The 25032-nt window shown below is 46.3% G+C and overlaps 1 protein-coding gene across 6 annotated transcripts in view; it reads left to right on the top strand.

Annotated features, from left to right (window-relative positions):
• The window catches only part of nav3 (neuron navigator 3), a 175668-nt gene that overhangs the window by 126581 nt on the left and 24055 nt on the right, over positions 1–25032 (top strand). For 5 of the 6 annotated variants that reach the window (XM_076051576.1, XM_076051575.1, XM_076051577.1 and 2 more), the window contains 10 exons: positions 12476–12599; positions 13609–13918; positions 14639–15380; positions 17483–17908; positions 18696–18737; positions 20760–20917; positions 21373–21582; positions 22707–22759; positions 23857–23880; positions 24995–25018. In XM_076051576.1, the coding sequence (XP_075907691.1) occupies positions 12476–12599; positions 13609–13918; positions 14639–15380; positions 17483–17908; positions 18696–18737; positions 20760–20917; positions 21373–21582; positions 22707–22759; positions 23857–23880; positions 24995–25018 (2113 nt within the window). The remainder of the gene's footprint in view (positions 1–12475; positions 12600–13608; positions 13919–14638; positions 15381–17482; positions 17909–18695; positions 18738–20759; positions 20918–21372; positions 21583–22706; positions 22760–23856; positions 23881–24994; positions 25019–25032) is intronic. The other variant, XM_076051580.1, reaches the window with a different exon arrangement.

Raw genomic sequence — 25032 nt, 5'->3', positions numbered from 1 at the left:
CAAACTGATGATGACCTACCAGGTTTTTTACTTTGTCTAGGGTTTACGAAGTACAATGATGGAAAAAAGTTTTTTGGACACCTTGTGCATTTGTGATCTACTGTGTTGCGCTAAGAATCCGTTTCAAGTCTGCAAGCGCAGTTTAACCCAGTGCAGTCACCAACATGTACTCACATGCTGCACGTGCACTGATCCGTCCAGCTCAGGACTGGATGTTTCGGCAAAGTAACGTCATCCAGGGAAGGACTGCAAGAATTTAGCTTTGCTTGTTTTGCCTTATTGACAGTAAACAACAACACAATAATTTTCATTTGTTTGTGTTCCTCTGATGCAACCTTTCGAAACACACAAAAAATAATGACAATATTACCATAAGATACAAAGTACATTTAATCAATGTTTTTAATGCTACGTTGACATCGCGTTGGATCTCTGAGTTCTCCTTTCAATCCAACTGCCTCTTGTGCTGTATGCAAACAGATCTCAGATCTGCACCCCCGACATAGGCAAACAACCGAAAAGCTCCGATCCAACTTGTGATTAGTTCATTTTGAACAACAAGCAGCGTCATTTGGCGCCGGCCAAAGGCGGCTGTCTAAAAATACCCTCCTGTCATGCAACATAGATGAGCGTGCGCTCGCTGCTGTACTGTCAGGAAAGAGCGAGAGAAGAAACGCCTAAAGAGAGCGTTTTGACACTGACAGGCTCCCCCATTCTCAGCGCCCACATGAATAAGTAAGAGGGCCTCGCTTTTAGAATAGTGCGTGCGTGTGTGCACGTGCGCGTGCACATCTCCCTTGCTCAACCTCATGTCAGGGCGCGAGAAAGACAGCTGGCTCGGCGGTTTGTTAAAACTTTTGGGGATTGTGGACAAGCGTGTGTGTGTGTGTGTGCGTGTGTGTGTGTGCGTGCGTGTGTGTGTGTGCATGTGTGTATGTGTGTGTGTGCGTATGTATGTGTGTGTGTGCGTATGTGCGTATGTGTCGAGAATTAGTTTTTTGTCCATTTGAAAACAAAGACTTTCACCAACTACATTTGCGTGTGTGTGTGTGTGGTGCGTGCGTGCGTGCGTGCGTGCGTGTGTGTTTGCAGGATCCCGGCTGTCACTCTGCTAAGCAGTGACAGTCATGGTGCGTCAGTGCTGCTGTAAGCAGCGAGGAGATTTGGAGGAGAAGGGTTTTTTTTTTTTTTTTTACTTTTTTTTTGCCATCAGTGGCAAAGCCGGTGGTTATATAAGGTTCTGTGTAGTTCATCTCTGCCAGGGGGCGCCGCTTAGGAAGAAAATATCCTGGCTCAGATTGCACCTGAAAGCGTCAGCTCTTCCCGCTTTCCAGCTTTCTGAAGTCGCTCTCTCACCTGCCAGTCTTCCCCTCTGCCTCGCAAACGTTTCTTCCTTCGCCTCCGTCTCCCAGTCTTCTCGCTTCAATAGGCGGCAGGCGCAGCCGCCTGGGACAGACCTGGAAAAAGTGCGGCGGTAATTGGGAGAGGTCTCGCTCAGCTTCGCGGCCACATTCATTGCAAATGCGCATATTCTCACTGGCTCGTGCAGGTGCCGCCACACAAATTGTGTGGCTCATTGGATTTCACACCCACGAACCATAATTAGTCACCCATCCATTCAGTGGAGCACAAGGGGAAGTCTAATTTTCTAGACACTGAGGTTCTCTTTTCCCTTTATTTTAAAACAATTTATCATTTATTAAAGCAAAACTTAATTTTAATTTTTTTTTAATTTAATTTAAATATTTGCCATTTACAGAGATAGATATACACACATATACTCCCACTGTTTACCATCCATTTGAATATCTCCCCTAAATTACATCCAGAGCGTGCTGCACACCACAATTATCTACTGTACTCACTGAATTAATAAGTGAAGTCATGAAAAAAGTGCACAGTGATGAAATAAACAGACACCCTGGCCTACTTTCAGAGTTTAGAATCCAACACAGCCTCTAAGACGGATAAAGATGTCTGCGCTCTGACTCTCTGAGCCTCTCTGAGGCTGTGAGCGGCGAGTGTCCAAACACGCTGTTTCACTTGCGAAAGAACTTTTTGCAGTTTAGCGGCAACACTGTCATTTTAAGGTCCTGTATCGTACCCATTTTAAATCGCCAGTTTTTTTCCAGGGGAGCAGCCTCCCCGGGATTAATTATCAGGGAAAAAATATCTCAACAGATCTTCTGTGAAGCCCTCTGTTTACAGCCTCTAGCAAAAAAAAAAACTCATGGTTTTGCACACGCTCCCTTTTGCACGTGCACGTGCAAGGTTCCGTTCAGGTCTAAACTGGATGTTCCAGCCAGGTAATGCTTCTTGCCGCACATCAAGGGCTAAGTACAGCAATTTAGTTTTGTTATTATTTTTTCCTACACCTGTTCACTAAGCTTGTTGGCCCAGCGGACTGATAGGAACTTTTGACACCAAGCGCTGCACTTCACGCAGCATTCCGTGCCTTTAGAGATGATGTCATCTTTGGAGAACTCTGCTATGATCTGGGACATTCGCCAATGGTCTGTATCTCCCTCCTTGCAGGGGTGAAAATAGCTTTCCAGGAAACAATTTCTATCCATTGGTTATGAGTGTTTACAGGTTTACAATGTGTTCTGAAAGCAGGGGTGGGCACTTTTTGACTCCTGCGTCACTCCTGCAGGAGCAGATGGATGGAGTGTTTTGTTGACCCACCTCATAGGAGAAAAACATTTTGCACGGGATAGGTAAAAAACATGAGCCTGAATGTCTTTTGAAAATTAACAAAAGCGTTACAACATAATATGTCTTTTTATTGAAATGACTCTTGAAACAGTGAAAAAATGGATGACATACAGCTAACAGCTAGCTTGAGGGGCCACATATGGCCCTCGGGCTGTAGTTTGCCCCTGCCTGTCTTAAAGATTGCAAGGTAAAGACAGTGCATGCACACTCACAGGTGCACTAGATGTCCCAGGAAAGATATGTTGCTCTTCACATCTGGACTAAGGTTGACCAGAGACGACGAGGTTGACACGGTAATGCCGGGTGAGGTCAGACCTGCCTTCCGTTAACTTCCGTACGGTCAAGTCGTAGATCAGCTCACATGGGCGCGTCGGCCTTTGCACTTCATGTTTGCGTCCTCTCATTAGTACTGCAAGCAAGTGCAATCCGGTAGGGTAGAGGAAGAGGTGCCTGATCCCACTGAGATTTATGGGTAGTGGTGAAGTCACATCGGTGACTTGTGGATGAGGTCACACATCGACAGTCCATCTGAGTGACTGTTTGCCAAGCTAGCAACTTGTGTTTATTCTGGCTGGAAGACATTATAGCAACATTATGAAAACTATTTCACATTGCAAAAAAGTCATTTTTGGTGGTAAGACTCTAGCGCTGGCAATAAAATAAAGTGTTTGTTTGACTTCAAAACCTTTTTATTGCCGTACCATATGTCTTTATCATAATGTGATGTATTACAATAGGACAGCAAGGTGATCCACTGGAGTTAGGTTGACAAATTGCTTTTTTGTTATTTTTTTTTAAAGAGTGAGAGACTGATTCTCTTCATTGCTCCATATGGTTCCATTATTGTCTTGAGATGATTCTAAACTTTTAATGGAATACGTTAGCGCGTTTCAAAGGCTGAGTGTTTACAACCGTTGGAGAGCCGAAGCTTGTTATGATGTTCGTTTGAAAGATTAAATTGTCTGCGTGCGTAGAGAGTCAAAGCGTCGCTGTTGTCTCGTGCTTGACGACAACAAGTGAGATAAAAGAGGAGGAGCGAGCAGGGAAGTGTTAGGTTTAAGATTTGTGGTGCTTCTCATTGAATTAATAACTCAGAAAAACAAACAAATGGATTGTTTGACATTGTCATAGACGGTATTAGAAAACCATTTTTAAAAAGTTCTCGGAAGCCGCTAACCCGTCAGCGAGCTACCCAGAAACGAGCAAAGTCTTTCAACCTCACTTAAACTGTATTTCAAAATTGATTCCTCATTGTTCCTTTTACATACTGCACATTTCCATTGTAATGCTGATGCACTGGGGTCTGAGTGCAGTGGGTACATTGAACGACCCCTAGTCGTGTGTGGGGTGTGGTTGCAAATGGCATATCAAACACATCTATGCAAACACATTACAAAATAATTATTTTCGGGGGGCAGCAACAGAATTAGGGGGACAAGCTCGGCTATATCAAGCTACACGATCGGGAGTTGGGGGTGGGGAGCGCGTCCTATTCATCCCATTCATCTCATTCATCTTCTGACAGGCCAAATGAGCTTGTGAAGATAAAAATCAACAAAGCTCCCGTCACCACTAATTCACTTTATTGCCATGGAGCCCAACTCTGTTGTGGATTATGAGAGCGTAATCTTGTTAAATGGCGGGCGCTGCGCCCTAATTAAGGCAGTCAAACATTTTATGAAGCTGCGCCGATGTGCATTGTGGGGGTGCGTGTCCGATGATGACAATAGATGGAGTGAGCCAAACATCACGGCAAACAGATTTAATCAAAGAGCTCAGGGGTCCTGCAAGTCTTTGCAACAACTCAGCTTGGGATGTGACTCTACGACGAGAGAGAGAGATCATTGAAATAAAGGATGGGGCCATGAGGCTTTGTAAACATTTTCATCAATAAAGATGGCATCACAAAGGGCTGATTTCCCAAAGTGTTTGTCTAAGCAAACGCTTTATAGGAAAAAAAAAAAAAAAAAAGCAGCAAAAGCAAGCAAAAGAAGTTCCTTTATTTTGAAGGAGTTCATTGACACGCATCCTGAGTCTGCTCTGGAAAGTGATGCGTCATTCTGACCTTCAAAGCAGCAAAACCAGTGAAATAAGACCATGCACTCATCCCAAGGGGACACAGTCTCCTCTCAGGCTGGAGGAGGAGATGATGGATCAGCGGTTGCTTCTGCTCCGTTTGTCCATTTGCCACCAGTTTGGATGTGGCAGACATGCCCTCGCTGCCTGGTCAGCTGAGGACATGGTTGTTCTCTACAGCTGCATTGCAGCATGAGGCCGCTTCAGCAGCCAGACTGCTGACATCCTGCCGCCCGTCACTGCCCGACAACGGGCGCACTGAGCAGCCCGTCCCTCCAAGGTCACTCTGCTCCTTCTTCTCTCTCTAATTGAGTTGGGATAGGCACAATTTGATAACTTGAATTGCTCCTTTTTGGACGGAACTCAAATAGGTTTTCTCCTTCCGCGGCCGAAGACATCATTAGAATTCTCTTTTATTTTAGTGAAATTTAAAAGTTGTCTTTGCTCCTCTTTAATCAGCCTGTCTCATTCTGAAGCGGCCATTTGAGTTTGTTTGACGGGCCGTTGGGTGCGTTAGAGTTTTCCAACATAAAGCTTTGATTATATTGTCTGAAGACATTCCCCATGTTCGCACTTCCTCAGTAAAAATCTTTTTCTTAGGTTTCTAGCGGACTAGTTTAGGCGTCTTTTAACTGTACGTGCTTTGGCAAAATGTCGTCCCATCTTCTTCAGAGTGAGAATCGAAAAAGGAATAAAAAACGTTATTTATCTCTGGGAGATAAATAATGTTAATGATTATGGCCACTGTTGGCCGTAATTATCGATAAGAACTTACAGTTCAGTGTTTCCTAATAGTGTGTGTGGGGGGGCTGGAATGGCACTGATTAAACCAACATATTAAACTTGCGTTTGTCCTCCTAAGCAAACAAGAGCGCCTGGGCCCTCTCACAGCTCATCGGCCTTCCTTCTTGCTCCGCTGGCCACCATCTCTCAGCGTCAACAAGGCATGCGTAATGCCCTCCCAACCCCCAACCCTCCCCCTCGCCGCCAAGAACCAGGAGGCGACATACTGTGCCGAGCATATCGCACATAATGCATGAGATGGCTTCCAGTCGGAGCCGTCGGACAGAGGCGCTCTCGGCTCTGGTCCAACCTCCCTCCTCCGGCTCCGGGCTCGGCGCTGCCTCGTCATCCCCCTTTAATTAACCCCTCGGCGGCCCGACGTCCGACGGTCTCTTGGAGAAAGGCGAACAGGCCGGTCCCGTGGAGAGGTGGGAGGGACGGCAGAGAGAGAGAGAGAGCGGAGGCGGGGGGTGAGGGGGGAGTGAACGTGGAAGTAGTGAGGTCGTCCCGTCCTCCTTTGTCTCTCAGTTGTCTTTTGCTCTCCGGGCTCATCCTGGTCAGCTCTCGCAAGACTCAGTCTGAATCTTGCTTTTTTTGCTTATCATAACACCCCCACAACCCCAACCCACCTGGTAACGGGACCCCAACCGCCCGCCCACCACCTTGCATAGCAGGTAAGTCGACTGCAAACTTGTGTTTTTTTGTTGTTTTTTTTCCGAAAATTCAACTCGTTTTGGCTGACCGACGTTGAGGGATTTGGGGATGTTGGGAGTGGGTCTGGTCACTGCACGCTGGACTTGTGGTCGGGGTCCAGCCCGGCCCGGTCCGCTCCGATAGGTCGGCTTTTTGTGCGCTCCATCGTGGTGGCAGAGGAAAGCAAAGCTCTTCAGTGTACAGAGGAAGGGAGGAGAGGAGGGTCGTCAGTGGAGACGTCTTTTTCAAGTCAACACTGTCAGAGCTCGGTGGCGTTCGCCAGGATTATCGTAGTGGGCAAATGAGGATGCCATATTTATTCGTTCTTCTGCACTTATAGTTCTTCATTATTGTCTATAAAAATCGTACATAAACGACATCACCTGTCGGTTGGTTTTCTGTTTGACTGTGCAAAGCGCTTCAAGATGCCTTTGAGTTTTGTCTAGTGCTCTGTCAATCAAAGTTGATTGGTTGATTGACAATATGACACTATAATGATTTGGCCACACAGATAATTGACTAAGGCCTTCCTCATATCAATTAAACTACTTGACAAAAAGCTTTAATTATGCGTTTGTGTTCAAAAAAAAAATCAACTTTTTCTTTTTTCTTTTTTTTGCAATGTCATGATGGTAATGACATTGTTGTTTGTGTAATTTTAGAAACATTCCAGCTGACTTTAGTTCCTACCTCACTGACGAAAACAAGCAGGTCATGAAATATTCACGAGATCAATCCAGGAGATCTGACAGAATGTTCAAGCCAGGACAAATTGAAGGAATCGATGGATACAGCGATGTTTAATGTTATCAATAATCTCAATACGTCTTTGAACTTTAAAGTTTTATCCCATTTCTGCGCAGCGTGTTTGTTAGAAGTCTCGTACCTATTGAAAGTTGAGAAAATGTAAACACTGCAAGTTCTCAGGTCAGAGTTCTATTTCTATGCTGTCACAGAGAATGCATCGCTTTTACTTGTGCTCTTATTGTTTCAGCCACGGTTCAGTTTTTTAAAATGACTCTTACACGTACACACGTACACATTTTTTCTTCCTCCCTCAGTGTTCTTACGTAAGAGTTCCGCCGACTGAATGCCCCGATGTGGGGTCCCCACCTGTACTCATTCAAACACAATTCCACAATAATGTTTTTTTTCTGCGTCGCTATTTGCAAAATCATTCGTCTCCATAAAACAGTGAGATGCTGCCGTCCATTTTCGCCTTTTGTTTTCGCCACTGCTGGCGTTTTTTCTCCCCTCTGTGCCGTATGGAAACCAGCGCGTTGAATACTGCATGAGGAAAATGTGCGCTCGCTTGAGCGGAGCCGGCCGTGCGTCGACGGAGAGGGCCGCTGGTGCTCCGTGGCTGTCGTCGTTTCTCATCTGATGCACAGACGACGAACACGCAGCTGCATCTGTTGTTTGCTGCCTTGCTGAAAGCACCTCGGCAGCATCTAAAAATACTTTTTCCAATTGCTGCTTTTAATCCATAAAGTCTGCGCTGCGTTATGGCATCATGCAGATTGAATTGAATTGAATTGATTTGGATTCATTTATTGTCATTATATACAGTTAGTACAACAACATTTAAAAGTGCCTTCCTTTGGTGGGTACAGCAAATCAGTGAATAGATGTTTTTCCGGTGACGCTGATGTCTCTTGAGGCCTGGCTCACTTTGCGTCAGCGGCGCCCTGTTTCCCTTATGGCATGAGAGAGACCAGCGTTCTCCACGGCCGCCCCGCCCCCTCCGCTCGCTACGCGCTTGCTTCGTTGTTAATTTATGAAGTTATGTCACAAAAGTCTCCCAGGCTGGAGGGTTATCGAGTTTGCCTGTGCCATTTTTAAAAGGATTCACCTCACATCCGCCAACCCATCCCCTCCCTCCCCTGCAGGAGAGGCAGGGACGGCGTGCACATTTGCAGGTCTGAGGGGGGAGGGGCCTCAGTTGGACTGGTGGGCCCGATTCGGACGGATGAAATATGGAAGGCAGCCTCGCGGCGGTGCCGTGCGCTGCCTGTTGTTTTGATTTTTTTTCTGTTCCGTCTGCTTTAACCGACCCGTTATCCCAAGAAGACCCCGTGGAGCGCTCGTCTTACCACAGTCCCCGCTTTTCTCACTCATGCAGACAAAACACAGTCACCTATCGTTGTTTCACTGTGCCGCTTGGTACGATGGTAGGAATAATTTAGGGTTTTACATTGTTGATGAGCAGGGTTTCACAAGCCTGCGGCCAGATTTTGGCACCACGACTGTTCTGCAACAGCGATGGTGTTTTGAACACATTTTCACTGTAAACTCAGGTTTCAAGGTTTCAAAGGACGTGTGAGAGAATAAAGACACCGCTGCTCCCTTTCTGTATTGCGAGCAAATTAAACTTCTCAAAATTGTCCATTATTTTTATATTGAAACTATTTGTACTACTTGTTGGATTGTTCAAAACGTCCAGTTGCAGTAGATTTAGTTTCCCCAGTCCCAATAATTCTCACAACAGCACTTATTTTCTAGCAAATCCACTCTTTCATCTTTTCTTTTTTCTTTTTTTTCTTTTTTTTTTTAATCCTGAGCAACTCTGATCTGTTGTCATGATATGAACGGTAAACTTTACTTATAATTCTCTGCACAAGAGCTCCCGAGAAAGCCCATTTTGAGATGCACATTCAGAAAACCGCCGCCCTGGCTGGTTGCTTCCTCTTTATGAATTGGTAGAAGGTCAGCAGCTCTCAGCAGTAACTGACAGCTATGAAACAGCCATAGCGAGAGTCAACAGTGAGGCAGGCGTTATTAACGCGTGGGGAATTCACAAGGCAGTGCACGTATGATTCAGTGAGGGTGTCTCTGTTGTTTGTCTGTTTGTTTCCTCTCAGCCCAATCCTTTAGTTTCTGTTTCTTGTTCCACCCAAATCCATTTGTTCATTAATGGGATTTGCTTTAATTCACAGCAGCTAATTCAAAGGCCGATTATGACGACTGTGACTCACCGGTTAAATTAGCCCAAGAAATACTTAAGCACATTACCCGCAGTTGAAACTAATTCTCCAGAAGGGAGATTTTCCAACATCGCAGTAGCTCGACCACCCTGGGAGGAGAGAGCCATGTGTTGCGTTCACAATCAGCCTGCCGTTTTGATAAGAAGTGGAAGCCGGAGAGCTTCCTCACAGCTATCTGCTCCGGCGTTCTCGTGCAGTGACAATACACTTCTTGACCATGCGTCCTCTTGCTGCTGTCTCATGACCCATTTTTGGTACCAGAGCAAGGTACAGAAGTGTATGTGGTCAAGTGCAGTTGACTACAACACCAAAGTGGGAAAAGAGAAACTTTTCTCCTTTTGAAGGAATACTTCAACTTTTCAGCAAAGTCCCCTATTGCCATTATTCCTAGTCACATGATTCTCTTTAATTATCAGAGTCTGTTGTTTTGAGGTAGACAGTACAGCAACTAGACTCAGACTGTTCAACTCATTTTTGTTCACTGAGCAGCTCGCATCTCTGGTAATAAGTGATTTTGCCGAATTCTTCAACTCTTCCTTTTTACTAAATTTTGAGATCAGGGATCGGGAGGGACCCACCTCATTAAGGTCGTCTGTGTTTTCATCGCTCAGTTGCTGAAATCCCCTCACAAACACACAATATTGTCCAGAAAGAAAGGTGTTTGCATCATAAAGTCCAAACCTGTCATCTGGAGCGCAACCAAGCCACTCAGGGTCAGTTTATGTGTTGTTGTTCCATCTTTTGGTTCCATCTGCCCTTGTTGCCTGTCATGCACTCAAGGCGGGTCTCCAAGCTGCACAAGTGCACTGCAGCTCTGTGCAGTTGAAGCCTGGCAGGAGGGAAATCTTGTGATCAGATGGTCTTTAAACACAGGATGTGTTCCTGCTGATTAGTCACCAGTTCCTTTCACACGTTATGTGAAAATTTCACTGCTTTTTGCGTCACGTTGCACTGCAAGCAAATGCATCAACCAGTCAGTTGACAATGGTTCCGCAGTGCAGGCGTCGCAGCCGACTCCCACGATGACATCGGCAACAACACGAACAGTGGCTGTCAGCTTTTTGTCTGCCTTTCGTCTGCATTGTCTGCATCACACAGCTAAGCAAATGAGGTGTGGACATTAAATAACAATCCTGTAGACAACATATGGCAAAGTACTGTAGATCAGATTAAAAGGGAGAGCACTGTCCTGTCAAATGAGGCAGCATTCTGTCCCACCAACATCATGAATTCAGCTCACAAGTGGTCATGGTGCTCCTCTAAGAAGAAGTTGAAGGTCTTCCTCTTGAGCTCTGCGTCTTAGGTTTCAGGTGGATCCAAATCCATTGAAGTGCCTCGTCAAAACCATCTGTTTTCCTTTGTGGCCGCTGCAAAGTTGTGTCAGAGCAGCAGCCTCTCTTCTTGTTAAATGACCGAGCGCGGCCTTGAGATTAATGATGCCAAAGATTGACGGCAAGGATGCCATTTATTTTCTCAAATGACAAGCCACACTCTTTCTTCAAGAATCCATCCACGAGGCACCTTGCCAATAATGGCCTGGAAATGAAGGAAAATGAAATCTCAAAATGACAGATTAAGGAGGGATTACTTTTGATGTTCAATACCTTGCGGGGGCCATTATTTGGCACTTTTCTTCCTTTTCACATGGCGCCGGCCTCTCTCTTCCTTACAAAAAAAAGAAAAATTACCCAAAAGACTACTGACTGGTGGAGAATGGGTGTTTTATTTTCCCAGACTGAAAAAAAAAAACCTCAAATCATTACAGCCAAGACGGCACTCTGGGTCACAGAGCTGGTCAGTGGCTGCGATAAATGTTTCTCATTTTGAACCTGCCAAAAGAAAATGAATTTGCGCTGCACCGCTGGACATCTGGGTTGTTGGGCGTCTGCGCTGTGCCTAAACACACCACAAGCCTTCCACCAGCGTGGGACAAATGCAGAGCATCGGCTTTAATTCTGCTGTAAACGTTTATTGGCAATAATCTCCTGCAGCCTTTTGCTGTAACTGCAACTCTGCTGCTTGTTGCTGGAGGCGGGAGCAAGTTCTGTTCAAGCAGCTTTAGTTTAAACATTGCTCAGTCTGAAGACAGAGCGTTGCTAATGAATGGCAAGGTTGATTTCAGCATAGCAGACCCTCACAGTCATTGATTTTCTTTTTCTTCTCTGCGCAAAGTTTAGAAAATCTATAACGCTATTATCTCAAGCAGACAGTCCCCCATTCAAGTCTGGACTTCCCCGCCCTCCTCTTTTGTAGGCTTTAATGAAAGAATATATATATATTTATATATATGACTCATTATTCTCTAATTTCCAGCCTGTCTTTTGGGTTTCCTCCTCGTCTGCCATGAATTATAGATGGGGAGCTCGAACTGGCCCGCCCAACCAAAGCGTAATTAGCTAGGAGAGAAAGTTTTTAAAGGTTTTTAGATCCATAGAACCATTTTAAACGCCGTCCGGCCCCCGAAAATATAACTATTGAGGACATACGCTGAGAGAAAGGGTCAGCCGTTTGTTTTGCACTCTGTTGTCAAGCAGGGTGACGCCGATCGCAGCATCGCTGAGTCATTTTGTTGTTATTGATCGTCTCTCCCTCCGCTTCCGCCTGCCTGTCTGCTCCAATCATTTCCCCCGTCCACATTTCAAATGAAGCTCATTGGGATGTTTGGTCAGAGTCATCAGGCACGCTAGCGCCGGTGCTGGTTGGCATGGAAACCAGGTGGGCATTACAGGAACATACTGCGGATGTTTACCAACCTATTATTCCTTTGTAGTTTGAACAGCTTGTGTTCGTAGCATGATCGCTGGGGAGGGGGCGCCGTTGTGGCCCGTCCATCAGCCAGTTCCGCAGCAGCTGAGTAACGAGGTGCTAACAGAGATCATCCCTCAGCCGTGGCTAATGAGGGGCAGCTCAGCAGCTAATGAGCCGCAGCCTCTTTTACTCTTGAGAAGAATAAAAAAGCAACTCAAACACCCACAAGTCAGCGGGGTCTTTCAAAGACAGGAACAGAAGTGATCCTTAAAGAAGTTGCACATTTTCCTAAAGCCTGCTTGCCAGGCTGTTAATAGACATCCAAATTTGTGATTAATCTTCATATCTTTTCTCATCAGTCCTGCAGTTAAATGTTGAGCAACCTCAGTTATTAAAAAATGAGGGTCGTTGCGGAGAGATTCCAGCAAGCTATCGCTGACCTTTCGCTCTTCTCTCTTCTGTTTCTCTCCTTTTAGCTGGGACGACAGCAGCTCGGTGAGCAGCGGCCTGAGCGACACATTGGACAACATCAGCACTGATGATCTGAACACGCCTGCCTACTCTGCCGGCAGCTCATCACGGAAAAGCAAAGGAGCACAGGTAACACAAAGAATAAGCTCTTAGTACTTAGGAGTTTATTATTTTGTAGCTATTTTAGCTTCTTAGCTTCATAGCTCCATGTCGGCAGCGGAGGTTACTCACTACCTTTTTGCATTAATGCTGTCCACAGATATGGAGCTGATCTTGTCACATTGTTGTGTGGCACTTAAATGCCACACAACAATTTCACTTGCTCACCTCAGCTTTACGTTCTCATTCTTGCTGGCTAGCAGTTGTCGGGGTGACAGGGTTCAAATCTAGCAAGGTGCTATTTGCTAGTATACCGACGTGGAAAGTCTACATTAAGTTTCTAACAGAGCTTTTTGTAGACCTTCTAATAGCACACTAAGGTACAATGCTTGAACAATTTTAAAGAAAAAACTGCTGATATGTATGTATATTTAGAAACCTGACAATATTAAAATAGAAACAATTCAGCTGGTCTGTAACACACTTTGTATCACACCCTGACAGAAGCTGCTTTAAAAAAGTCTGGATTTTATTGATCTTTAGAAAAAGACATTGATTTTTTTTTTTAGGTCGTTAATATTAATTTAGAATAATTCCGAGGCTGCTCAGTGAGTTAACAAACCACAAATAAGGAAATGAAACTGCCCACTGAGGGACAGTGTTCAGCTCTCCACCCTGGCCGATGCTGTTGTCTGCCAAGTTTCTTTGGCCCTCTCCTGAAATACTCAAGAGACTGGGTCCCTTCAGAGACGCTGGTGTTACTAGGGAGACTGGCCATCTGTCAAGGTAGCTAGTTTATTACCGCAGAGTGTGTGTGGGTGTGTGTACGCGTCCCATAAGAGACGGTGTGGACATGGGTGTCTCCAAAGACTGCTCCGTCCTAACACATGCTTCCGCTGCTCTGTTTGCTCAGCCACCTGTGTAGTCTGGAGCTGTGCATGTCTGAGTCATATTTCTTACAGGCCATATGCGAGGTAAGATTTCTCTCACCTAATATCTTTCTTTGACGTGCACATCTGCCCTCGCCACCGCCATGCAGTCACAGAAAGGAAGCAGGTCCAAGCATGCAGAGCAGGAGGTGAGCAGCAGCTGGGCCGGTGCGGAAGACCTGAAAAAGGTGGAGGAAGAGCTGGACGCAAGCATGGACCCCGCCGGCGGCTCACCTCGCTGGAAGTCCTCCGCTCCCTCCTCATCTTCTCAGGCGCAGGGTCAGTACGAGGACGGCAGTCAGAAGGCTGCGGCGCTGGCCCAGATGTCTCAGACGGGCTCGTGGAGGAGGGGCATGACGGCCCAAGTCGGCATCACGCCACCGAGGTCCAAAGGCGCCTCAGCCGGCCTCAAGACGCCAGGTGAAGCAAATTTTCAGAGAAAATGTGTTTTACTGCAAGATGGAAAACAAAATATACATTCAGCAAAGTCCCATTTTTTTTAACATTATTAGTAGAGATGTGTCACAGTATCTTTAGCAAAAAAAAAATGGGGTGGAGCGATTTTGTAATGGTTATTTCCAATTCTGCAATAATTTCTTACCTCGAACATTCTTCCCCTGGCACCTCCAGGAAGCTGGAGATTCCCCGCACTGCTTCGACACACACATTCCCACTCAGCCCGTTCAGCACCTGCATTGTACATAAAGTATTGGCTTTGTCCGTGCAGCTGGCTGCCAGCCCAGTGTGTATGCTCCTCTTTCAGCCAGTCTTGTAGCTCAGGTTTTCAAAAACAAGAGCTTGGCAAAGAGTATGCTGAAGGTTTATTTTTTTATTTTTTTTTCCAAAGTAAAATAAACAATTTTATTTCTTTGAATTTACACAATTTAAGGTCGAGTGTGTGTGTGTGTAAAGTTTTTTAAGAAGCGGTGCAAGATGGCAGCTAAGGAGCAGGACCCTTATTGCTCCATGTATATTCTTGTATATATTAGAAACATTATATGGGTAGGAAAACCACATTACTTTTAATGTGCTGCGAGTATACACTTTTACTGCTGTATTTATGGGCTGTATGTTAATGTTTTACCAATAGAAAAATCATGAGTTCACACAAATGTTACACACTTCAATGCAAATCGACAGGCAAAACTGACGACGCCAAGGCCTCGGAGAAGGGCAAGGCACCGTCCAAGAGTTCGCCCAGCATCCAGCGCTCGCCCTCGGACGCCGGGAAGAGCAGCGGGGACGAAGGCAAGAAGCCCCCCTCCGGGATCGGCCGCCCACCCGCCGCCTGCTCCTTCGGATACAAGAAGCTCCCGGGCGCCACGGGCACCCTGATCACCTCCAGCGGCGCCACGCTGACCAGCGGCTCGGCCACCCTCGGCAAGGCCCCCAAGTCCTCGGCCGCACTGGGCAAGGGCGCGGCCGTCGGAGGCGCCCGCAAGACCAGCCTGGACGGCTCGCAGCCGCAGGACGACGGCGTTCTGCTCAGCTGCAGCAGCTCCAAAGTCACCCTCCAGTACCGCTCGCTGCCCCGCCCCTCCAAAACCTCCAGTGTGGCGGCGGCAGGGCGCGGCAGCAGCCACCGTTCCAGCTCCAGCAGCATCGACTCCAACGTCAGCGGCAAGTCGGCCGGAGCCGCCGCCGCCGCGCAGGCCAGCGTCAAACGGCGAGACGGCAAGATAAGCTCGGACCGCTCCAGCCCCGTCACCGTCACCGTCAACCAGACGGACAAGGAGAAGGTGGCCGTGTCGGACCCGGACGGCGCCACCGCAGCGCTCTCCACCTCCCCCAAGTCCAGCCCCACCTCCTGCTCGTCGAGCCAGTCGGGCCTCCGGCAGCCGGGATCCAAGTACCCCGACATCGCCTCCCCGACGTTCCGCAGGTCAGTCCCGCAAAAACACTCCAAACACGCCCGACCGCCACCGCCGCTCATGTGCGTCCTTGTCCTTCCACCATGTGTCTTTCTCTGTGACTTCACCGCACACTTTGGTAGAGGCTTGGTCTTTTCAATCGTTGGGGGAGAAACAGTTGGCTCAGCTGGGTAGCAACCCCGCTGCTTATGCCTCGTTTTGGGATTTAGCACCTCGGAGAACATCACTAACACTCAGTGTCGGGGAGTAACGAGTTAAATGTTCCGTTGTTATGTTATTTAATTACAAATTACAGGTAATTGTAATCAGTTACATTACTGGGAAAAACGTGATTAAATTACAGTTACTTGTGGAGTTATTTATGATTACACTTTAAATTACATCTGAAGCATTTTACAAAACAAGGCTGGACTTTATGTTTGATGTTTGAAGTTTATTCTTGTTGCTTTGCGTATTTTTCTTGTGCACTGGCTTGGCACGAGCATCGTCCTTTTCTGTTTCCCATATGAACGTTCTGGTAGGTTCTCCAGTCTAGTTCAGAATTGCAGCGGCCTACCACTCGCCTGCCAGTTGAATTGTCTCTCTCTGGAGCGCTTTCAATTCTGCAGGAACAATGCGGCCAGTGCTGATAAAAAGTTTCACAGATATCTAATAAAGGCCGCAAATATAATTGTTTAATGCAAAGAATGTTTGCTTCCCATCAAGATGTTGTCAACCTTCAAAAAAGTTTAAACAGTTGAGAATATTAATTCAAAATTTAGGAAAGCAATCAAAGTGTAATCAAATGTAATTAGTTGCATTACTTTGATTAAGTACCGTAATTGCAATAGTTGCACTATTATTTTTTTAAATAATTTTAATAAGGTAACTTGTAATTGTAACCAATTGCAGAGTAATCTTCCCAACACTGCTGACAAATATTTCTTGGGATGTTTTCACTAAATGTTTTCCTGGAGCTCCCTGCTCTCCAGAACCATGTGACAGCTAACGGGCATTGACTAAATCAACTGCAGTGGTGCTGAGGCGCCTCACTCCATCACCTCCATCAATTTTCGGCGCACTTGGGTTGCACAGAACCAGTAAGAGACTCTGCGTAAATCGCACTTCCGCACCCTCGGAAATCTGCCTCGCCGGTCTTGATCGGGACGGACAGGAAACAGCAGTTCCACTCCGCGGCTGCCACCAACTCATTAAGAGCAAGCGTCTGACAGCCGCGTCCAAACATCCGTCCTGTCCGATCTGTCAAGACGACCCGTTTCATCTGCATGTCTGCAAGTTTCTTGTCTCTCTTCCAGACGCCTGTGTGTTTTTTTTTTGTTTGATGGCCGTGACGGGATGGGACGGGCGCAATAGGAGTCTCAGACTGTCTGAGCACATGTGGGAGGCAAACGATTAGGTTATTTCAAAGTCTGAGGGGAGGGGGACGGGCTTTGAGACAGCCAAAGCTGCGAGAGCGTGCACGTGTCAATGTAAGTTACCGTGACTTTTGCGGCTTAGACGTGACACCGTTTGCTGCAAGGGCGGCGGAGGGTAAATGTGTTTTGGAAGTGTGATCAGTTTCTATCTGTGGTGTAGAGTCAGAGCGAGGATGTTCCTGCAACAGTTCCCTCGACTTTGCAATAACACTGCCCAAGTTTCCTGACAGCGAACTCAACGTTTTCCCACAATCGAAACACAATCCAATTCATTTATTGAGGACTGCGCAACAAACATGGGCAGTATTTGCTCTTGGCACACGTTGTTTTACAGTAAGCATGTGGCTACTATGACATCACATACACCGACGGTACAACACATACAAATACAAATTCAAGATACAAATTCAGCGTAATGTGGGCATAGGGTATACACAGACAGTACAAGTGTGACTTGTGAAGAGGGAGCAGCGGTCAAAGCTTCAGAGGTGAATGGAGTTCACAGAGTTCACAGACCTGATGGCAACGAGGGGCAAAAAGCTGTTTTTGAATTGAGTTGTTTTGGCGAACTTGGATCTATATCTAATCGGCTCTCTGTCGGCACCTTTTCTCTCGAGGCTCCCGCTCCGACGCCGCTCGACTGTTACTGAATGACTGCACCCACCTCTCTACCTCCCCACCTTCCCTCCCTCTCCCAGATTGTTTGGCACCAAAGCCAGCAGCAAGGCCAGCTCCCCGGGCACGCCCGACTCTGGCAAGTGCCCGTCAATACTGGGCAGCCCCCACGGCACGCTGGCGAGGCAGGCCAGCCTGGACTCGCCCTCCTCGGGCACGGGGAGCCTGGGCAGCTGCGGTGGCACCAGTGGCGGCAGCAGCCCGCTGTACGGCAAAGCCCCCGACCTGTGCGCCGACTCGCCGGCCTCCAGCCCGGCCTCGGGCCTCTCGCTGCCCTCCAACGCCCGGCCCTGGCCGGCCTGTAGCTCGTCGGCCGGCAGCAAGGACACGCTGAGCTGCCAGAGCATGACCAGTCTGCACACCAGCTCTGAGTCCATTGATCTGCCGCTGGGCCACCACGGGCCCAAGGTCACGCGCACCGGCAGCGTCAAGTCCACCCTGTCCGAGGGGTGAGTAAGGGGAATACGATGGGTGCTGAATCGTATTCATTGTTTCATTTGAGAATGGAGACAGATAGCGAGCGTGCCCCCACCTCTCCCTCCTATCCACAAGTCAAGCGAGTGAAGCCAGAAGAAGAAAAGAGCAGTAGCAGGCAGGAGGAAAAGAAATGAAACCCTCTTCTGGAGCTTATGTATTGATTTACACAGTTTTTACGTAGTTTTATCACTAAATCTAAAGTTGTTTTTTTTTACTTTGTAATCTTGCATCATCGAGATAAATAACTGATTGACCCGTTTACCACTAACCACACACTCTTATTTTGAGCCTTAGAAGTGATGGAATCAACACAAGACATAGGTCAAGACTAAAACCAGGGTTCATCACATCACCACAGATTTGCTTTTATGAAAGTACCAGGAAGGTCAGATTTTTTTAAAGACTGTTTCCGGTCACCCCCTCCCCCCACACACACACACAAACACACCGTGCAGCATGCAATACAAGACATGGTAATAACATGATAATAAACAGGCCAAATGTTACACGTTCCTCTCCACAGATTAGATGTGTGTGTCTCAGAAATGAAACAATTGGTGTCGTTGGTTTGTTGAGTGTTTGTAGTTGTACTGTGACGCTTTTCCTGTGTTGTTGTTGTCTTTTCATTTTCTCCATTGCGTATGTCGCCATGTCTCTATGTGTGTATGTGTCAAACCATTGATACAAAACCAAGTTTTTCTCATGTATTTTTTTAAGTGACTTTTCATCTGATTTGCTCATCCTTTTGTATTTTAACAGCATGCCTCTTGACAGAAACACGCTCCCCAAAAAGGGACTGAGGTACAGAACACATGCAGATGCAGATCCTGTTCTTTATTGTATTTATCCATGCAGATTTTATTTATACTTGCATGGCCATAATCAGTAAGATACAAAGTTTCCATGTGTTTGCATGCATGGCATGTTTTTTGCACACACTTTGATGTAACTTGACCTAATGACATCAGTGAGGATAAAGTAGCTAATTTGATGTTAAAAAATAATAATAAATAAAGGTATAATAAATACAGAGGATTATTACATAAATAGCTGTTCCTTTTAGAGAAACCATAGAAAACATAGTTTAGCTAACTACGTAGCGAGAAGTGGAAATACAAATGTGATGCTTGTTACTTCATTAACCACATTATGGCATAAATGCCTCAGTCTATATTTTCTGAGATTAAATCTCTCAAAAAAACCAAGTAGCTGAAAAATAAAATAAGATTTAAGAGATTTATATTTTAATTATGAAGGTTATAGACAATGTGTTATGTTTAGATCATATATGACCCATGAGTAAGGAAAAAAACACAACTGACCATATCCAAATAAACATATGGAATGGCTGCTGGATTGAGTGTGCACGTGGAGAAGGGAATGCATGGATTGTGGGTGCCTGGACTAAAGGGAAGTTGCACTTTAAGACTTTGTGATTGATCAATAATGCATGGACTTTCAATGATGCACTTTTCTCTCACTGTATATGACGATGGACAGTTAGTCCGCTTGCGAATGATGCCAAACTGTCTGCGCGAGTCGTCCCCGTGACGCTGAGATGATGGAAACCCGGCATTGAGTCCAATTACGATCACAAGTAGCTGTCAGTCGCACAATATCAGCCCAGTCTCAACAGTCAAAATAAAACCCCATGATCGAAATCGTCAACACTTGATGATGGTACAGTGCAAAAACAATGTGGGTGGGAGGCAACTAATCATCATTCAGGGGGATGGGGAGGGTGCAGGTGCCCAGAAGACGACTTCCACGGAGGGTCCTTCTTCCGCCTGTTTGCACGCCTGTTGCCCCTTTTTGTGTCCTCACCAGATTTTTGATCACGTGCACTACAATGGCAGAAACGTGCACTCACACCCCCCCCTTCCCTCCTCCACTACCACCACTCTCGCCCCCTCCTCTCTCCAGAGTGGACTTAAGCCTCTTGATGACATTTTTTTGGTCTCTTTGGCCGCGAGGGAAGAAGCAGAATGGGCACTTTTGGCCGCGACTAAAGGAAACGAGATCGAAATACCACAAGCCCCATTCATCACAGCGGCACAAACCCTGCAGGGGCTCAAACTCTCCGGCCAATTATACAAGCTCTGCTGCTGCAGGGCCAGGGTGGGGCCGAGTTTTATTGCAGCGTTGATTGACCCCATGCTTTGTGGGGGGCTGAGGCACATCTGGTATAAAACTGCACCCTCTGCCTGTTGGATCAGATCTTCACTTCAACCCACACAAATGAGCTCATTGGTCCAGCTTATGGGCGTTTCGATGGCGGGGGTGGGGGGGTCACTCTGCGTCTGGCAACCTCTCCAAAGCTGCTGCATCACGCCTTCCCAAAACTCAGCCAGTCCACTGCTCCAGGGGGGCGGAGCCGGGTCACATGTGATGAGCATACTAATGGGGTTGTTGGATGGAAGGCGGCGATGAAAAGGGGACAGAGCGCAAACTCAATTATTATCTTCTGGGGATTAAATGTGGCCAATTGTCATGTGGGCGATAAGGGGGTTTGCTGCTGTTGCTGCTGCTGCTGCTGCTGCTGCTGCTGCTGCTGCTGCTGCTGCTGCTGCTGCTGCTGCTGAGCCTCTTTGGTGCTGGGGAAGAAGAAGAGACGAGCAACACTGTCAGTGTCTTTGGAAAAGCACTGCATGTCATGTGTCTTTTGTTGAGATGCATGGCGTCATTCGTGGAGAGCGTCGCTTGCATGTTTTTTTTATTTCAACATTTGTGGCTTTGCATTTGTTCCGTCACTACAGAATGACGCTCCTCGCACTTTTCACTGGCTTCACAAGTTTTTGTTTTTTTTGTTTGGACCGGTTGCAGGTATCCTCCGTCCTCACGGCAGACGTCCCACGAGGAAGGGAAGGAGTGGCTGAGGTCCCACTCCACAGGAGGGCTCCAGGACACGGGCAGCCAGTCCCCGCTTTCTCCTCCGGGGGCTTCGTGCACCACCGCTGGGAAATACCACTACTCCAACCTGTGTAGGTCCACAGGACGAGCATATCGGAATGACTTGGCTGACATCAAGTGAATGCTCGGCTCTAATATGTTTCGGATTTCATCATCTTGCATAAATGTTCAGGTTACCCTTTAGAGTGAACTCCTTCAAACACTTCCTGGAGTCTCAGCAGGGGAGATATGAGAAGATACTTTTTTTTAAGTGTCTTTTTAGAATGTTTTAGGCTGAATCAGAGTCAAATAAATCATTATAAACAGTTTCTTGCCCATCAGGGAAAGATTTGTAAATAAATAGTGTAAATTGCTACTGAGCCAGATCGAGGTGCTCCAGTTTGCGCATGTTTTTTGCACGTTTTGTAGTTCGCCGCCGCAGAGAGTTTGCGCTTTATTGGGTGATGCCTCAATTATTTCCATATTTGTCGCTGGTCATTCATCTCCCTGTCCTGTACGCTGTTTGTTTGTTTGTTCTCTTGTGCAGTGAGCCCGACCAACATCAGCCAGTACAACTTGCCAGCAGGTGGCGGTGGTGGCAGCGGCAGCGGGATGAGCCGCTCCAACAGCATCCCTGCTCAGGACTCCTTCGACCTGTACGGGGAGGGTCACCCGCTGGGGGGCAGCGCCAACTCGCTGGAGGAGCGGCCGCGGGCCATCAGCCGCTCGGGCTCGTTTAGAGACAGCACGGACGAAGGTGAGAAGAAAAAGCCATCAGCAGACAACCAAGACGCTGTTTACAGGTCGTCGTCGGGTCGTTTCGGTCACACTTTTAATGGGCTCGCGCTGTTAGCGAGTTAATTCACTCTGTTCCGATCTCTGGGTGGGCAGTCAAAGACGCTGTGGTCTATCCTCACAGAGGTCAGATTTTTCACAAGCAAATTGTTAAAAGTGCCGATTGCCTTCATGGTTTAGTTGTCATGCGCTAACAAGGCTGCTAGTTGACCAAGTACTTTTTAAAGGTCAAGCGTGTATTATTTGGAGATTTTTTTGAAAAGAAACAGCAACATCAAGGGGTTACATTTTAGATTGCAACACTCTTTCACTTAAGTCCCCTCAGGGACTCTGTACCCTCCCTCTCCTGAGCCTGCCAGTGAACTACGGTGTCCAGCGGGCACAAACCTGAATACCTCGTCAGCCTTCTTCTTCGTTGGTTTATTTGACGATGCGAGCGTTCATTCTAAATACGAAATGCAATGTCAGGTGGGCTGGATTGTTCGCCAGGCTTCATTAGAAATATGGTGGTGCAAGATGGCAGCTAACTGGGAGCAAGACCCTTGATCTATGGATATTCTTATATATAGGAGAACCGTTGTAAAGGTAGGAAAACCCAAATTACTTTTATTGTACTGTGAGTATGCACTTTTATGAAGGTATTTAAGGGCAGTATGTTAAGCTTTTACCAATTTGAAAATCATAAATCAAGCCAAATTTTACACACTGGACCTTTAGCTGGTAGCTCACATTATAATAATATTTTAGCGTAGTTGCCAAGCGCTAACAAGGCTCCTGGTTGACCAAAGTTTACAAGTACTTTTTAAGACTGGCCAAGAAACCATTGCAGCCAACACCCCCGTGCGTGCCATTGCCTTTTGTGACATCACAAAGGGCGCCGACACTGACAGAGTACCCACTTCTATCAGTGCATTCACTGAAAAGGCTCTGGGTTTCTCTCTTTCCCGGGGAGTTCACTGACAGAAAACATTGTGAGAGTGATTTATTTTTCATCGTGTCACAGTCACAACTCGTCAGCCCCTTTGCATCATAACAGCTTTATGCTCTGGTATACACCTGACTCTTCACTGTTCTATGTGTTCCCAGTCCACGGATCATCGCTGTCTCTGGTCTCCAGCACCTCTTCGCTCTACTCTGCGGTAAGATGCCTCTTCAGCCTCAGCCATAAGTTTGCATTTTTAATGGAAATCAAGTTAAAAAAAAAAATAATAATAAAAAATTGTAGTGTTTGCAACTTTTTACAAAAGCTGCCCATTTAGTAATGTCTCCACAATCTTATCTTAGTGTTTTCCAATGAAAAAAATAACACAATTTATCTGAAACACAGGGGCATTTCAAAGCTTGACATTCCCCCGAAGAGTGAAAAGTAATTATTGGATTTTTTTTTTTCCACCACGTGGCCAGAAAATACTGATATGACAAATGGCTGCTGTTTCATTTTTCTCCCTCAATGGGCAAAAGAATAAAGCAGCTTTCGAGCTTCACTGATTATTTTGTAACCCACCGTATTAACAACCCAAAAGTCAGAAATGAGTTTTTAAACTAAGGCAAGCGACAAGTTTTCTCACTGGCTGTGTCTCCAACTGACATTTGGAGAAATTGTGTCTTATCTAAACAGGCAGTGATGTTTTGTTTTTTTTCCTTCCATTGATGCACAGCCAGTAGGCCACACGCACCCTTCCAAAATATCTGCAAAGCTTAAAAAGGAACGCCTTTATCGAGCACTTCTAACATGGCTTTGGCTGCGGCCATGTGTCTTTCTTCTCAGAGCACAGACGGCCGTCGCTTTGGCCAAACAGCAGATTAGCTTTAGAGGAAAATATCGATTACAACTCGGGACTACATTCACCGCTTGCGGTAGAATGACTCTAAATTAATTCGCAGTTGCGTTTAAAAGCAGCAAAATTTATCATTCCAGTCAGCGTCACTACAGCCTTTTGCCGTTTTGTTGTAACCTGCTTTTTATCCTCGTTGACTGAAATAATAATCCAAGTCTTTTGAATCTAATGAATCTCTTTGTGTGCCACATTGTGCGTTGTCATGAGAATACTAGATAGATAGATAGATAGATAGATAGATAGAAATGTGGAACTAGCATCAATCGCTGTCCTTCGCTCCTCATACCGTGTGTGTGTGTGTGTGTGTGTGTGTGTGTGTGTGTGTGTGTGTGTGTGTGTGTGTGTGTGTGTGTGTGTGTGTGTGTGTGTGTGTGTGTGTGTGTTTTTCCTTCTTTCAGACGGAGGAGAAAGCGCACTCGGAGGTAAGGATGAGTCACTCCCCCTCTGCTGCTGTCTGCATGTCGGTCTTGCATTGCCGCCTTCGCTCCTGCACACTCGCACCAGTCAGGGGGTTTACGTGCTTCGCTCACGAGTAGTGCAAAGAGCGGACGACAAGGTTGTGGAACCCGTGTGTGAATGTCACGTGTGTTTTACTGACCTCTCTCCGTCGATTAAATCAGAAAATTCTCATATTAATTTGCCACCATCATTGATGATCATGGCTGTGAAATGGAACTGAAGGTGGATCGATGACGAGCAAATTTTACACACCACATTTTAGCACCATGTTGCATTGCTTTTGATCATTTCGAACAACCTTTCTATTTATTCCTCTTTGATTTCAATGAACTCCATGACCTTGCTCTGCTCCATGGATCATTCCATCAGGAAGACCTTCACTGCACATGTGCAAATGCATGCCCCTCCCTCACCCCCACCCAAACTATACTGCTCGATTCACCACTGACTCTTCTGACTCTTCTGCAATTTTCCATTTTTCTTTCTTTCATTTACCGAGTCATCCTACTCTCATTCTCTTTCCCGTCTCCACCGTTCATGAATTTTAACTCAAGTTTGGTTTTGACAGTAATGGCAAATACTTTGTGGTGTGTTTTTTTTTCTGTCTTTTTTTTTTTCAACTTAGCCAGACGGTTGAGGTAAATAATTTTAGGTCTTTTTAGCCTCCTAAATATGTATATTATATATGGATTAAATTATTTGTTATCCACCTTTTAAGATCAGGTCAAATGTACTGGTGGAAGCTTAGTGAAAAATTAGTCATGGATTGAAATCAACTGTAATTTCAACCTAGTAAAATTCAAACCTATCATGGAAAAAGCAAATCTCAGAAACAAATGGAAAGTGTTCCTGCTGGTGGGGCCGTAACCGCTGCCACTTGACATTACCAGGTATTTGCAAATGCTCGTTGACCCCGGCTTGCGCGCACTGACCTCACGCCTCCCGCTTTGCTCGGTGCAGTCTGAACCCGTGAGAAGCTGTGGCTTGTTCTAACCCCTGTCCCTCCAGCCACATCAGTACATGCTGTTTGATGGAGGCAACGTAGTGTTAATTTTCACTCTTCTCTTTTCAATCAAGGGCCAAACAGTCCAAAATTCCACGGTAATCCCCTACAC

This window comes from Nelusetta ayraudi, unplaced genomic scaffold (genome assembly GCF_046127955.1).
Source record: "Nelusetta ayraudi isolate G7.1 ecotype Tasmania unplaced genomic scaffold, CSIRO-AGI_Nayr_v1 ptg000135l, whole genome shotgun sequence".
Classification (NCBI taxonomy): domain Eukaryota; kingdom Metazoa; phylum Chordata; class Actinopteri; order Tetraodontiformes; family Monacanthidae; genus Nelusetta; species Nelusetta ayraudi.
The sequence above is the reverse complement of the archived record's forward strand: the minus strand, read 5'-3'. Positions and strand labels throughout refer to the sequence as shown.